The following is a 17566-nucleotide window of genomic DNA, read 5'->3' on the forward strand; positions in this document are numbered from 1 at the left end:
ATGCTGCCGCAGAAGCGATGCAAAGCGGAAGGGTTTTCCATTTGCAGATAACCTGTAGTGTGAGAAAAAAAAAAAACATCCGCCTCCTGCTTTCCAGCTCATAAGCAAACAATTAGAGTAGGCGCTCCTCTCTGCGTGTGTCCTGTGAAAGAATCATTTTCAGGTTGTAGCATCTTGTTGTCCGCTATCTTCCAGCTCTCTTTGCTTTCTTTACAACTATTCCATCAACACGAGGGCCAATTTTGTAGCACGCCAATTGTGCGTGGGCAATGAATAGAGCTGCCCAGCAGGAGCCCTGGTACATAATAAGAAAAAACAAAATCCCCACTGAATCCTTCAAAACAAGGTTGTGTGGGAACAGCAACGTTAGAAATATGAGTGTTTCACCCAGACGATTTTGAAGCATTTTGGAGTGAGGTTAAAGCAATTGTAGTTGCAGAAACCTGCTTTATTGTTTTGTTACCCCAAGTTTTCTTGGAGGCACCGACTCCTGGCAGGGGAGCTAAACAGCCGACTGCTTCAGTTCAACATTTGAGAAGGATGAAACGCTCGTGATTCCACTCTCCATGAGGCTGATTATGATATGAATCACTCATATTCAAACATTTTTGCAAGATCAGCCACTGATTTATGGAAGAGTTTCAAACCCACACGAGCAGTCCAAACATTTCGGTTTTTGAAATGCTAGCAGGCAGTCAGCCCAGATTGTATGTGTCAAAGAAGTGGCTCTTTAAGGGACATCACTATTCAGTTAGAGTCCAACCCTTAGTGTTGCTTCAGTCAGCCTGGCTGCGGCATATTAGGATTTTGGGGCCAGAGAGAGGCATGGTGTTCATCAAAGATCTCCAGCCAGACTCAAACACAGACGATGTGGTTGTTGAAAATTAGACAAACAACACATTTCTCACCTATAGACAAACTAACAGGTCAACTAACTACACAATACATTACTCTTTTCACTAGTACATGCTTTATTCACATACATATAGATTACATGGAAACATTTAAGTGAAAAAAAACACCCAGAACTATTTAAAACACCTCAATTGTAAACCTGAAAGCCACTGGAAGAACTGAAAGCTGTAAACTTACCTTCATTAGTACCGACTCACTGAGTTTCTCACGGTTGACAATCTTTATGGCGACTTTCTGGCATGTTACACAGTGGATCCCCAGCTTGACCAACCCTGCAAAAACAAACAGGAAACACTCACTTTATTAGGTCAAATAGGTAAAGCACTTTTTAGATGTCCACACTGCATGATGTGTTCCTAGTTACGACAGGACATGTAAAATACACTTGAATTAAAGCGATGTGTGAAGTTGTTTTTTTTTTGGCTTACCACTAATGTGCATTGACCGGACTGATATAATGGAAATGCACAGAATGCTGATAATGACTTTTGAAGTGTAGACAATTCCTTTCAGAAACTGCCCTCCGGGGTTTATTTAAGTCATAAAGGCAGTAAGGGAATGGGCCATTTGTGTTATTGATTCCTGTAATGCACTAAACTGCTGTGAAGCAGTTGAGTTAGCTCAAACAGACAATAAAAAAACAAACAGAGTCAAAGGTCAGTTGTGGAATGGGACTATTGACCAGGGCTCAAAACGGACAAGAATGAAGCAACAACGCAAAGAAAGTAGGAGAGCAAATCAGGATTTCATATTTCAACGACACAGAAGAAAGCGTTACCCTTGACTTCACAACACATCGATGGATGGGGTGAGATTTGAGTGTGTTTGATATGCTGTATCTCTTGGAATTCATACAAACTTTTAGCAATGGCATTAGTGTCCAAATCAAAAACCGCGGCGTTATAAATACGACAAAAGAAACAAAATGTTTTATGTATTTGATACAGGGGAGCCATGACAACAGCACCAATCCATTTTCTGCCAGGGACAACAGAGTTGCACACACACATTAGAAAGATGTTTGCATCAGACAAACTGAAACAAACACACACACACACCCATACACAAACAAATGTCGGCTCTCTATTATTGATTTCCCCAACGGCTCCGTGATGCTGTGGGGATTTGGAGACGACGAAAGAAGAGTTTTAACTACAGCATTTGAGTTCTCTAATGGTAATGGGATAATCGGAAGGCTTTGATATCTTGCTGCTCCCACCATGAAGATGGTGGGATTAAGTTAATAAGCACTACTCCTCATGTGCCAATGACGGAAATGATGCAGTTACTGAAAGTAGCATGTTGGTGCAGAAAAGCAACGTCCTGCATCAAACTGGCTGGCTGACATGAACCAGACTTCCAGCTCGCTCTCTCACTGTCTATTACGCAGTTTGATTTCTATATGAATCAGCAGAAGAGGAGAGTCAATGGGCTTTGAGGAGGCGGGCTAACATAGGAATGCAGAAACAAGTCTTCCGACACCGCAGAAACGACAGAGGAGGAGGGGAAGCAGCAGAGGGGGATAGAGAAGGAGACATGAAGAAGTAAATAGAAAAGAGCATGCGAAAGATGAAGGGGAAAAAGTGCAAAGATTCAGAATCAGCGATAGCACATTATTGAAATGACAGGCCAGAGATAATTAAGCAATAATGGAGAGCATCGCGTGGGAGTGAGGTTCTGGCTTTGGAGACGAGGGGCCGCGGGGGCCGTGAGTGGAGACACATGTAGGAGAGGAGGCGTGAGAGAGAGAGAATGACGGAGAGCAGGACAGAGAGATAGGAAGGAAGCAAATACTAAAAAGAAGATAAAAGATGTAGAAAGATTTAGAAAAGGGGATGAAGCAGTTGAGCAGGACAGGGAACGACAGACAAACCCATTAGCACTGTGATGGTAATCATATGTTAATGGACGCTATAGTGAAGCTCATAAGTCATGATAAACGCATTAAAAGAGAAAATATCTGCCTGCAAATACATGAAAAGTTAACTGGATTACTTGCCTCTCTATCCATCTTCCTCCAATGCCTGTGTTTTCGTTAGCTGAGGGTGCATTAGCAAGAGGGAGATGTGCACGGGAAGACAGCACATTACGATTTTACAACCACTTTGTGTACGGATTGTAATGAACTCGCACAAGGAAGTTCAGTACATAATACAAAGGGACATAAGACGTACGCCTCTTTCATACCTCGAATAAGAATCACGACTCAAACCGACAACAGAACTAATTGTCATGGCAAAACACATTCCATTTACAAGCTTAAATTACAAAATGTGACATGTTTACTAGTCACTGGTGGTGAAACAAAAGCAAGCAAATGCAACAATATTCTTGTTGATATCCTGTAACACGTCCTCAAAATAAAAAAAACCTGCCAACAGAGGCTACTCTGTGCAACTCTTAAGTAATAAACCTGAGTAAAAAAGACTCATAAAATCACTCAGAATATACCTTTTGAGCAACAAATTGCAACAAGATTGAGAGACTACAGTTATGGCAGCTCTGTGAGTCTGTGCTTTTAGGCACATATCTGCTTTGGGTGTGCTAAATGCTAACGTCAGCATGCTAACATGCTTACAATGGCAATGCTAAGCTGCATTACAAAGTTTTTAGTTATAATCCAAAGTATTGGACAATTGGACATTTTCACCAGATGATGGTGCTCAAATCAAAAGATGACCAAAGTTATTAAAAAAGCACCGAGGAGATCATGAAGTTCTCTACCAAAAGTTCATTGCAATCCAAGCATTCGTTTTTGAGACGCTCCACTTAAGCCCCAAAATGTCAATCTGATGATGGTGCTAAAGGTGAATCACCAAAGACAGAAGGATTCATCATTTGGAAGCCATGGATATCGGCACCACATTTCATGGCAATCCATCCAATGATTGTTGAGATATTTCAGTCTGGTCCAAAGTGTTGGACCGACTGACAATTCCATCCCTAGAGTCAGTAGGCAATTTGAGCGGGGATGAGGGGGGCTGCCTTAGTAGCCTAGCAGAAATAGTGCAGGGACGGAAGGATTGTTTAGTCGAATATGTTGGTCTAGGCTGCCTGACTCATTGATCCTTTATCTCACTGAGGTTTGTGGAAGTTAAGTTTTATGATCCCGACCATGGCTCTGAAATACCAGTAGCCTAACTGTGCTGTGTATTGATAAATCCATGGCGCTGTCCGTGGTGCTGAAGTAGCAGACAGATTTGTAATTACGACTTTGCGCTTCTGTCGGTCTATAATGTAACATTCTCTAAACTATATAGCAGTGTATTAAAAAACGCAGAACAAAAACAGCTGTTTGTGGGGCAGTTCGCTAGTCGCGGGTCAACTAAACGGACCTGCGTCCGTCCCCTCTGTTGAAACGTTAAGAAACTCACTCCTGCCTTTTTAGAAATTGTTGTATTTCATATCAAAATCATGCATTTATATTTCCACAAATAGTACCGATGAAATGCTAGAGCATGTCATGGTGTGTGGGTGTTTCAAGCATTCACACAGTAGATTGCCAACACACAGTACTTGTACATAATTTCATAAAAGTGTGTAGAGACAGAGTCATATTTATCAAACCAGTAATAGAATAAAAGTATAAATAAATAAAAAAATTAAAAAAATGAATTGACAAAGTCAATGAATAAATAAAAACATCTTTGGGCTGTTTGGCTTTTGGTTAGCTCAACAAAATATTATTTTGTTTGAAGCACAGGACTGTGCAGAGATAGGAGGTTGAGATCTTGGCCGTTAAGCTGCAGTTGCCCAGAAACCCACTCTCTGCCTCACTGCACAACGACTTACGATATCTTCACAACACCATCACAGCATTTTAATGATTTTCAAACAACCACCAGCACCTCTAAAATAAACCCCCATATGATCTCCTCATGATTTATACTTCTCAATGATTCCCTGCTAATGTCCAACCCCAACAACAGGAAATACATGCAATTAAGGACAAACAATTCTGTCACGACAATTTCCCTGTGACTTGTCTGAAGTATGTTGTGTTATCTAATTAATCTCCTCCTCCCCATGACCAAAAATCAACCCCGCCTTCCCTTCTCTCTAATGCCCTGTAATGACAGCGATTGCCTGATACTCCCTGTGCCCCTTTCACCTGTCTGTGACGAAACTCCAGAGGAAACTCTCTCAGCTCTGGGTGAACACGCTGAGCTGAACCTGGTTTGGCAGGGCTGGGGGGGAGGGGTGTCCAGGAGGTGCCCTGGAAGACACCGGGGTTTTGTCTGGATCTGGTTGGGCTGAGCAGGTAGACTGCCTTTGAACATAGCTTCAAAAGTAAGGCTTTGACTGAGAGCACAAAGGTTCAGAGTGTGTACAGATAGTCTCTTTGTAAATGTAAAGCTGATCTGTAGGACAGCACATGAGTGTCACATGTAATCTATTAACTGGACCAGGGAGACACAGGCGGACCGGCATTGTCACACACTGTTCACTTATATACTTTTCATTAACTCACATATGGACAAAAGCAGGCTGTGCAGCCAAGTTTGCAACACCACTGAATCAGCAAGTGCATCGATCTCGCCTCTCCTTCGCCATCCTCCCGAATCAATAGCATCAAAAGCTCTCGCCTTCACTACAGTGTCAGAATAATGACACCAGCCAGGGACTTATGGGCTGGAGAGGCCACCATCGACTGACCCAAGGCCTCCATCCCGACTCTGCACTCTTTACTTTCCACCCTGCTCTGTGATTAATGTGGAGGGACCGCTAGAGGAGGTCGAGGTTCAATCATTTCCCTGCTGGCTTTGACAAATTTGGGATGGATAGTAAAACTTGCAAATAAAACTTTTGATTGCGTCCGCAGAGACGGCCATTTAGGAGAAGCTAAAGAACTAAGGGTCAGAAGTAAAGACTCAAAAGTAAGAAAGTAAGAAACACAAGGAGGAAAAAATGAAAGAAAAACACACTAGGAACCATAACTGTTTAGTAACTCATCATTAATGAAAACTGTTAATTAACAAAATCTGCACAAGTTTGTGAAAATGTGGCAAATCAACTCTTTTTCCCGAAGATAAAAGAACATTCTGGCTGTTCCCCTGCTGCTCTGCATCATTGAGCCATGTGCTAGCACTGATTTGGTGATTTGGAGCTTTTTGTCTCACTTCACTGTCTCTGCATAAGGGATTTTGTTTTATGATATCACAACTGAACTTGCTGACATCTGTCGCGAGAACATCTTTACTAGGTGTCAGCGTATATTAATTACGGGAACTGATGTATCCGAACTACATGAATAAAGCAACTTTATGCCAAAGATTTTAAAGACAAGTGCTTTTGGGCCTTGGGATTAAACCAATATTTTCTACCAACTCGACACATTTAGAGGTGGCATGTATTCAGTGAGAATTAGTGAAAGCCACACTCGATCCCCAACTCACACATAAGCTAAGCAACAAAAAGAGTGGTGCTTAGCGAATCATGAAAGTGCACTTGTCACTATTTTATGTCGTCGATAACGTGCGTCATAGTCAAGTTGAAAGACACATCTGGAAGCCTTCCGGGTGCAAACATATTTTGCAGCTGGGCAGTTTTATGAATGAGGTTTGGTATACTATGAAATGAGAGCTGTAAGCTATATTTAAATCCTTTGACATGCAATGGCGAGTTCCCAGTGGGCCCTCGTTGGCATGTTTACGTTTGCCTTCCTCTGCCTTACCATAAAGCTGTTTAGCTTGGCAGAGCAGCCAGGGAAAAACCCTACTCCCGAGTGTGAGAAAACGTGTCTCTATCTGTGTTAACTTGTGAGAGCTCTTCCTGTTCCAGTTTGAAAAGCACGCCGATCAGTGGTCGATTTATCATCTGGCAGGCAGGAGCAGGCAGGAGAGGACCCCGACTGCGAGCAAGATTTCCCCGAGAGGGAACGAAGGAGAGCTGGGGAGAGAGGACAGGAACACCATGCTTGAGCCTAGGAGAGGCTCTTTAGGATGTTCACCTTCTAACCACACACACACACACACACACAACGTTTTCAGCTTTATCCTCCTCACGGCACTGGCATCCATGCGGTTAAAGATCCATTACTGGATAACTTAATTTCCATCTGGAAGTGTCTACTAGGAGAGAAGAGAGAAGGATGAAAAAGAGACGTCTCCTCTCGCGCACCTCTCTCACTTTCAAACTTGATCTTTCAGAAGCCCGAAGCCAATGGCAGCAGATGGTAGTAGCTTATGCTGGCTTAGCTTTCTCTCCCTGAGGCGCTGGCTCTGAGAAGCTCGTTGCCCTTAGGCACAGATCTGTGAGCTGCTTTCCACTCCTGCTCTCTAACCCTGAATGCTCTACGTGGGGGCTACAGCTCTGCACTGGGATCAGTGTTTGAAAGGAAACACAATGTGTTACTGGGGGCTTATTCCTCCAGCTCCTTGTGGCCATATGGGAAGCCACTGTAGCAGGGCGTGGGAATCCCCTCCACCGGGGCAAAGGGCAGGAGTTGAAGATCTACTGTACCATCAACCACCACAGCTCTGACTACTGTCGTTCTTCGTCTCTCTCGCTGTTCTTCATACAAACACAGTGGCACACACAGACAGATTTAATAAGCAGGAATGTTAGATAGTTTAATTAAATGGAACGCTCTCATACATTTGTTCACCAAACACAGACGTATGTGGTTTGTGACTAGAATAGAAGACATTATATTAATTACAGTTCGTATGTACTGGAGTTGACAAAGTGCCAAACACAGATGCTTGTGACAAATGAATGCCGTTATATAGTCTGTGTGCAATTAATAGAAGAGAAATGGAGTGAGTACCTCCTACAATAGCTATATCTACCAAAGCAGAATGACAAAAAAAAAGGAAGAAACCCAGCAACTGTTTTCATGCCTGGATACAAATATATTACCAAAATAAATAAGAACATAAATTAATAAAACATTTAAGATGTTGGTTTATTGATTTACTTTTAAGCACTGGACTGAAACTATGCAGACGGGAAACATATGGAATCCTTGCCACTTGTTTTGTTATCCAGTCACTCCATGAACTTCAGGAGTGACTGGAGTCACTTTCTGCCAAATGTTGCACTCGTTCCTCCTCTATCCATCAGTGTTTTCTGACTCATTTATCACCTATTCCCTCGATTCATCCTCTCATCTATCCAGAAAACAAAAAAAAGAAGAAAGAGAGGGAATATACCAGCAGAAAGTTGTTGAGTCATACTGTGCAGGAGGGAGACAGCGTGTCAAAGATCAAACAATGCTCACTCGCTACTCGATGAATGCACTCTCTCTGTCTGTCTCTCTCCCACCGCTTCTTTCCTCACTCGTCATTCACGAGATCTCTTTTTATCTCCTCCATTTCTCCACTCCTCTTTCGCACTTTTTGGCATTTTCAGTCAGCCGTGACGTTAGTCTACCCAGCCTGAATTCCCCTGCAACCCTCTTAAACCCTACCAGGCAAAGCAACAGCAACAACATCAGTAACAACAGAGGCCCAGACCAACAGAACAGCTTCAAAAGCAGGAAGAGCAGTTTAGCCCTGAAGTGCTGGAGCGAGGAGGGAGGCACACTGACGCATGCATACATAAAAACTGTTTATATAGCCGGCGTGATATAAGACATTCGGTCAACAGCTCCCTGCACAAAACAGGGACCTCTTGGTAAACACATCAATAATGATACGTTACTGACAAGAGATATGGTAGATATCTCTTCTTTCGAGGGCACTATGGAGATGGTAGGGAATAGATGCCTTGCCTTGCTCATAAGCACTTGAACCTGCAGCTGAAGGGCATCTTTCACTTCATTACAGTCTTGCATGCTATCAATGATTCTAAGTGATTTGACTGCTAAGTAATGGAGAACGCACTCAATCGTTATTCCTGAATAATATAGATTTACGGCATTAGCTCTGGTTCAGATATGATCAATTCACCTCTCTCTGAAAGCTCAGTCTCTGCATGAAAACAGCTGAAAGACAATTTCCTCAGCATTGATGCATGATCGGGTACACGCGTCTGAGCACCCACACGTACCAGCATTTCAACCGAGAATGATAATAATTTCCAATACAACAACGTTCAAGAACAATTATGTCTGGTCACCATTTACCTTTGATTATCTCGGTAGCTGATGAAAGTGTAACATTTTTTACAAATGAAACTGTGATCAAATGACAATAATAAACACATAACGTACACACACATTGGCAAAGCCACACTGTGCATCCAAGTATTCTCTACAGCAGCTAGCATTCACTCCGCGTGTGCTTATATGTGTATGCACTGTATTTTGATGCGCATGTTGGTTTTTGGCTGTTTGGGTTTTAAGGAGACATGGGGGGGGGGGGGGGCACATGGATGTGGGAAGCTAATTCCACATGCACGACTGCATTACCATGATATAACCCCAACAAACACAAATGTGGGGTAAGGCGATGAAGTTCTGGGTGGCTTCAAGGCAATAATCTAATTTTACACATTCTGACAGAAGTACAAGAACGACAGAGCATCGCCAAAAAGCAGCAACTACTGACGATCCACTTTGTTATCTAACAAGCTCTCTGATTGGCAGATCTTACAAAATCCCCACCCCCTTGCATTATCCGCCTCATCCGCATGTAAATATATGCACAAATACGTCCTCAGAAGCTCCTCACCTGCACAGTGGAAGATGCAAGCTTCACACACTCTCTTTGCCAGCAAGGCAAACAAGTCTCATTGCCAGAGGTACCGAACGCGTGATGGGCACAGCAGAATATAGCTTAGAAAGTTCATGCTGCCATATGTTTTAAGCTGTGCAAAAAGTTCCTGGATGTTGTTGACTTGATGGAAACATATGGCACACACCAAATCTGCTCATGTTTGCCAAATAGCTACACTCTGGTTTATCTCTATTGAAGCCATCTCCCATTTGTGTACGTTTGAATTCAGCTACTGCAGATTTCTATGGATTGAACGTGCAAATTCTATTTTTGAAAAAAAGTCAGGGCGAACTTTTTGGGCAGGGATTTTGCTTCTTGTAAGGAGACGGTCTCCCCCATTAAGTTGATCAGAGGCAGCGGTATCTCTTCTCTTCTGAATCTTACTGCCGAGACGTCGTCGGAGATTCAAAATATTCCACTCTGAATTCTGGCCTGACGTGACCGGAGTTCAGACCACAGAGCCGAGCGAGAGTGACACTGTCAGAGTAATGTTCTGCCGGAATCCCAAACGGGAGCATCAGAGCAAACATGAATGAAGACTCGCCGGGCAGATATGGGAGGGACGAGGGGAGAGATGCAAAGAACAAATGAAAAAAAGTTGCAACAATGAGGCCAGTGACAGGGAGATGGAGAAATACTGATAATGATGAAGATAAATAGACTGATGCTGGGAGAGACATAGTCAAAACACAGAGAGAAAGTCGGGCCTAGGTGGGCGGGGTACGGAGACTAAGATCTATTTTTAATGCCTCTGACTGGGGATCAGCAAAAGGAATGTATAATTACAGCCTCATGAATAATGCAAGCCGGGTTCTTTTAATTAGCCACACCAGGCCCAATGTGGCAACCGCAGCAGACGGGACAAACACGTGCACATGCACGTGCACCCATCCATACATACGTACTTGTACACACAAACAGACATGTTGTCCACAGAAAATGCTGCTACCGGTGCGCATATGCGTGTCACTTTTAAAACATGTGTGCGCATGCCAAGCATGTGCTCACACAGTCCTCTGGGGAGACGGGAGTCAAATAAAGAGGCGAAATGATGAGCTGAGGATCGGTGCCTTGGTGATGACTCTCTGATAGGCTTCACAGTGAAAGGAGCCCCTAGACACCACCCAAAGAGCTGCACACTGTCTGCCTGTCATATGTTAGATAACCCCCAATATAAAAGTATAAATTATTAAACATCTGACTGGATAATATTACAAAACCGTGCTGTAACCATAGAAAATCATGCTGGCAGTGGCAGCATGATTTGCATTTTTCACACACATAAATGCCGACACTAACCAGCACGAAAAATGTGCAATTTCTGGCACACAGGCCACGCAGAGACGCCAGTTGTGTGGGCTACAAAAGACAGGGGAGAGGAAGTCTGATTCAAAAAAGCAATTAATCAAACCCTTCTCATCTATGATTCAGCTTGAGTTATTTCATTAATTAACAGCGTTTGGGTTGTCCATGCAACATTATCAAACATAGAAGAAGCCGGAACGGACTTCAGTGAGATGAGTTCTCATCAACCTGTCTTGATAACCAGCTCTCTTCCGAATGGAGATTAAAATGGATGGTCGAAGCTCAACCAGGAAGAACTTAACTAAACTCTGTCCACACATCAAGAGAAGGCAGGAAGCTGAATCCAAGTTGGACCGGCACATCAAGACACCGGCAGGATGTTATTTGGTCGTTATCTGGCAACCCGACTTCTCCCATCTTCAGAGCCTTAATTTGTACGCTAATTTGTGGCTGGCAAAGACAGGCTTGAGTATGGGAGAGGATATTGGATGTAATTCGATGTCTCACTCCATCTTCCTCTGTTGATCTGAGCTTAATTGGCAATGAGGGTGCTGCGTTCCCGCTTTGGGGCAGGCAGGGGAGATGACAGCTTGAGTTTTAACACGGACAGCAAGAAGCAGCCACTCAACGGTGCAAACTTCACTTTACACAGATGAAGGAAAACACATCACACAGAAATAGACTTATGCTACCTTAACCTCGAATTTGCTTTATACAGCTTCTTGACATTCAGCCTGTTCATAAATAAGCAAAATGAATATGAAATAACAGCAGGAGGGATTGTCCAAGGTGAGCACAAACCCCACTATTATGGTCAATATGGACAAGGTTGTTGCTATATGTACCAACAGTGTTTGGATCTAGCGCAGAACAATCATCTATAGGGGGAGAGGGTGTGTGCCTGTGTGTGTGTGTTCGAGGTAGGGGGCACACCTCCCGGTGTGTGACATTGATACGTACAGACAATTTTCAAAAGTCAACAGGTTAAAAGGTACTGGCAGGTGTTTGTTTTTTTGTCTGTCTCCTTCCTATGTCTTTGTACAGCCTTAATTCTCTACCAGCGTAGAACAAACGGCGTGCAGGAGAAAGGTCAAAGTGTCAAAGCTTCCCTATTAGTGTATGGTCCTGTCAGAAACACCTCAATGCATAGAGACAACAAAGACAACACATGTGCATGTGTGTGTGGGATAACTGCCGTGCAGAACAGCATAGAAGATATTTGATATATATTTACAAGAACCAAACATCCATGTTAGCTCCAGATCGACACAATGACATTATCACATGCAGATAGTAAAGCAGAGGTAGCTTCTTCTCTGTTCATTATCCTCGGTGATAAAAACAGCTACCGATATGATTTGAGTTGGATTATTCCGACACAATCGAAAACACCATTTAGATTAAAAGCGCTTTGATTGCTTCCATATTTCAGAGGTTGGGAAAAGTCGCGAAATATGGCAGTAGATTAAATTTAGTTAGTAGACTTGGAGTTAAGCACTAACTCTAAGCTCTAATTATTGTTCTGCATATACTTAAGTGGGTGAAACGTGAGGTACTTAATCACTGCGCCATCATTTCATGAGTAAAAACTAAGGTACAGTACATACAATCTTACAAAAACTCTCTTGTGTACCAACACATTTACAAACATTTATTTCTACCCATTTTGAGAATTACAACTATTTTAAGTGCGGAAATGTTAAACGCATATCCTGCGGTCATATAGACTCATTTGCATATTATCTGAAGGGCACATGACTATTCTTATGCTGACCGGTGTTTTTTTCTTCTTCTTTTTAATTGCTATTTTACCACTAAATCCACATTCTTTTAAATCCAGTCAAACATGTATTTAGTAAGACTTCCAACTGAAGGCACTCACTATATGCTTCCGCTAGCAAACCTTGCTTGTCCACAGCATGACAATATATCGGGCCATGGGACATCCCAGAGCGAGGGGCTGCAGATGGAGGCGGAGAAAGCCTGTCGTGTTGCAGAATGGAACACATGCCGAGTTGAGGGAGGTGTCATGGTGGGAGGATGCGTTGGTAATTACCCCGGCAGCCATTGGTGGGGCTGTTGACATCTCTCTCTCGAGGAGTGGGATAATTTGAGCGACTCTTCTGGCTAAATCAATGCGTCAGCTGCAGCTAGCTCATTACCAAAGCCACCGCTGCATCTCAATGAGGCAACATGGGAATTTCTATTAGCAACTGAAAGCTCGATCTCTCGCAGTCTTTCTCTTACTTTATCCCCCCCCCCCCCCCCCCCTCTCCCACTCAATCTCTCTAGTCCCTCTATAATTTTCACTCTTTTCAGTCAATCAGTCACTCTTCCTTGCCACTCAGTCTCCCCTTGTTTTTGCTGTTGCCTGATACATGTCTTACTTTTCTGCAACACCCCCCCACCCCCATCTCTCCTGGGGGTGGAAAAAGTAGAGATGTCTCTGCTGTTGCATCATGTCTTCCTACCATTACAACAGCAGTTTGTGTGTGTGTGTGTGTATAGCTTGTTAGATAATATTCAATTCCAAAAGACACGAGACAAAAAGAGTTTAAATAAGGCAAAGAAAGATGGACACTGAGCCTGCCTGAACACTCCTCAGCTTCTCTGTAATTATCAGTGACTTGTGTTTATGTGTGTGTATGTGTGCGTGTATGCATGAGTAGTGCACACGTGTGTTCCGGTGAGTAACATCCAACTGCTGAATGGAAATGAAAGTGGTTCTGGAGAGAAGCCAATGCCCAGATTGCCTGCTTTCTCAGAGACCAGGCTCACGTCACAGGGCTGGGAACATTGCCTTGTACAAACCGAACACACACCCACGCAGACACACAGGGACGTACGAAGAGAAAGTACACAAGGCAGAACACCAAGGGCACTTACACCAAGAGCCCATTTCACCTGGCCTTTTTACTGAACAAAGACTGACATGAGAGAGAGAGAGATGTCTAACAAAGGCCAGGGAAAAGTCTGCCTGAATGGCAAAAACCAAAAAGAGATCAAATAGGGGGGGGGGGGGGGGAAGGGGAAGAGGAAAGGGAGTCTGAAAAATATGTTGACTGAAGACAGAACAGCGAAATTTAATAGAATAGTCAACTGAAAAGACAGAGGGAAAAATGGACAAAAAAGAGAGTCAGAGAGACTTGTATTCCAACACCAGGGAAACTGAGGGAGCAGAGAGACATCTGTTCAACACGACTTCAGGGGGCTTTTACTCTAATGTCAGCCTGTCACCACATACAGGACCGCAGGAGTAGATACATGCTGAGAGCCGCTGAGAGCACACACACACACACACACACACACACACACACACACACACCCTATAGCATACACTGGCTCTCTTGTTTTCTCTCTTTCTATCTCAACCTCCTCCACAGCTCACTTTAAAAAGTAGCAGGACTCGGGGGCCTGCTTCATCCCCTCAGCTTTACTTGATCACGCTGTTCAAATCTGATTGTGATAATAAGCTTTTGATAAGTGCCTTATCCTATATACAATGTTATGGTAATTGATCGAACAAAACTATTAATCCCTCGAGCAGACAGATATTTCCGCTTTGTATATTAATTACCCAGAGTATGGGCTGACTCACCAGATGCAGACTGCAGGTATAAGCCTGCCAATTGACCTATTTCAGCCGGCATTCTCTTCGCTATTTCGCAAGGACACCTTCGCTGCGTCCTATGCCGTCCAAGACGATTGTGATTGGTTAGACGAAATAGAAACAACAGGGTTGTTCCCCCTATACCAGAATGATAATGTGTGGAGCCAGACTGAGATAGACTGCCAAAGAGTAGTGCTGCAACTGAGGTTCGAGGTTCAAATATGAGAATAACGTATTTTTGCTTTTCCTTGTTTCATGGCAATAGAATATAGTTTCGGACTGCTGTTCAGCCAAAGCAAATCATCGTAAGATAAGGTTAAAGGTAATTAGCACATTTTAAAAATCTAACAATTAATGGACAAATAATCATCAAATTTATCAATAATGGAAATAATTTTAAGCTGCAGCCCAGAGTAACATTGCCATGCAGAATGGCAGCAAACATGAGCACACATAGGATATCACCCAGTGTTAAGCACTCTATGATATTACATAAAGGCTCATATTATGTAAACCAGAGCAGGGCAGCTTACCCTTAACACTGACCCATTAATTACGTTTGTGTTGACATCACCTAACCAAAGAACAAATTCAATTTAAGAAGCGCCGAGAGAGGACAACCTCTACAAAAAAATAAAAACAAGCCTTTTATTTTACTACAGTATGAATCAATAATCGCATTGTCTTCATTAGTTGCTTGGCGTTTTCAAAATGTCATCAGCCATTACACCTGACTAAAGCCCCACGGCAGCCGTAAACTTTTAGAGACTTCTGGTCTTGTTCACCTCGAAGGCCGAGTGAAAATACTGCAGTCGTTAAAATGATAATGATACAGTCAGAGCGGCTGACGACTTATTGATCAGGTACATCCCCCCCAACCACACACACACACACACACACACACAACCATGTGATGAGTAGGACAGCCTGCAGTACATACATATAATGTGTGTGTGTGTGTGTGTGAATCGTCAATAATACAGCGACTCTTTACCGCTGGACATAAGAATGCATGGATCACTCAAGCACAGTCAATTTGCAGGATTAAGTGATCAAATCACACAAACTCAGACCGTATCAACGGACAGTGTGGAAAGATTATTCATGTTTGCAGGGCTGATGATGGCTTTTATATATCATGTTAATGCTCATGGAGCTGTCACAGGAACCTTGCAGACATGAGAGGTATCCCGACACGCTTATTACACGTTGTATATCACCGGACTGGGACATGCACCTTGGCATGACGGCTATGAATGAGTCTGTCACGATGGCATGATGCATGTTGCCCTTCTGTGATGGATGTGTGCGAGGCGGTTTGGACGTGCTACATCACTTGACGATCAAAGACATGAACACAGATTTGACTGTAGACCTCTCAGACACATTTTCACTTATCCTTCAAAGGCGAGGGGCCGCCCCTTTCCGCTCACGATAGGGAAAAACTTAAGTTCAAGTAAACCAATTTCATTCCAATGCTTGTCCTTCACAAGGCCCATCTCATTTTGAAGAGATGCACTCTCCGTGCATGTCCGAGTGGCAACTGCCAATCAAGATGTCAGGAGTGCTGATGGACAATCCTCTCAGCCACTGATGACAGATGGAGAGGCTTGAGAGGGGCGAGTTGGGTTCATGTCAAGGGCTGTGCTTGCGAAGGGTTGCTATGGCGTTGCTATGGAGACAAGGCGGAGGGAGAAGTGGTTTATGATGGACGCCGATGGGTGGTCCGCACACCAGAAGTTAAAGTAAATGGAGAGAAATGTGTGCACTTAAGCGCGCTCTCTTGAGTTTGCATACATGCAAATACGACACCTTCGTTCTGTCCTCCATGTGTGTGCGCGTCTCCAATAATGAGAAATACACACAGCAGCTTAACATTCAACCGCTGTATGTGGAGAGTTCAGGTCACACACACACACACACACACACACACACACACACACACACACACACACACACACTGCCTGAAGCTGATGACGCAAATAGCTTTAACTCGGGCTTGGTGCAACACTCAAGTGCTCAAGATAAATTAGAGTCTGAGGAGTTGTAGCTGCATCTGCAGGTGGAAGGCAAACTGTCCTACAAGCATATACATACACACACATGGTGGCCAAAGCCATTAGGGAAAGTGAGATTACCACTAATCTGCATGGGGCATCATCTGTGACCCTATAAAGTGATGACTCTCCTAGTCTGAGAGAGATAGAATACACTGAGTAAAATATAAAGGAAGGGAAAGGAGGACAGTAGTTTGTGGAGGAGATCGGCTGTTGGGTACCAGTACCAGCTCCAGCCAGTTAGGGGCTCCCTTTCACCTGCACTTTTGCCTCATCCCCCATCCCCTCTATTTCCTCTCCCTCGTTTTCATTAAGCACTCTCCTCCTGACTCTCCTCATATCTCTGCCAGAAAGATCCTTAACATTTGCCTCGTAACTTTGTTTGTATTTGATGACTTTCATCTACTCAATCTTGTGATTCAGATGTTTTTTTCTCTTTGCCCTTCTTTCCTATTGCTTTCAATCTCACCCCCATTCTGTCCTCTTGTTTTTGATGGTCTCTTTTTGCACACAGTGCAATCCTGTCCAGCCACTGTTTTTGTTTACTGCAGAGACACACAGAAAAGAGGAATACCCAAAGAAAAAAGACAGTCAAAGAGAAATGGGATAAAAGACTAGAATTGTAGAGAAAAGCAGAAAGAGAAAGTGGGCCAAAGAAAAAGAAAAGGAAATAGGAGATGGATAAACAATATGCTGATCAAATACACAACACACATGTGCTTCAGAAACCAACTGATCCGTAGAGTCACAGGGAAGTTGACACTCATGAGAAGACAGCGCCATTGGTGCTAGGAGAGGAGCGAGGCGGGGAAGAAGGACAGAAGTAGAGGATGAGGATGAAGAGAAAATAAGGGTTGAAGGAGAGACAGTTGGACAGAGAGAGCAAGGGAGATGGAGGTGAGGAGGAATGTGGTACTGTATATGGATGGTGGCCCTGTCGATTAGAGGACAGCGGCATGAAAGACCCCCCTCCCCCCGTCCATCTGTAATGTCAGTAATTTCACATACCATCACCTCAC

At 43.5% G+C, this 17566-nt stretch overlaps 1 protein-coding gene across 1 annotated transcript in view; it reads right to left on the bottom strand.

Moving 5' to 3' along the window:
• The window catches only part of LOC142947965 (serine/threonine-protein kinase BRSK2), a 149463-nt gene that overhangs the window by 59782 nt on the left and 72115 nt on the right, over nucleotides 1-17566 (bottom strand). Inside the window, exon 2 of the mRNA XM_076089834.1 lies at nucleotides 1093-1187. Within this exon, the coding sequence (XP_075945949.1) occupies nucleotides 1093-1187 (95 nt within the window). The remainder of the gene's footprint in view (nucleotides 1-1092; nucleotides 1188-17566) is intronic.

The sequence above is a fragment of the Anarhichas minor genome, unplaced genomic scaffold (assembly GCF_050575085.1).
Source record: "Anarhichas minor isolate MPS153535 unplaced genomic scaffold, ASM5057508v1 ptg000011l, whole genome shotgun sequence".
NCBI classification, from domain to species: domain Eukaryota; kingdom Metazoa; phylum Chordata; class Actinopteri; order Perciformes; family Anarhichadidae; genus Anarhichas; species Anarhichas minor.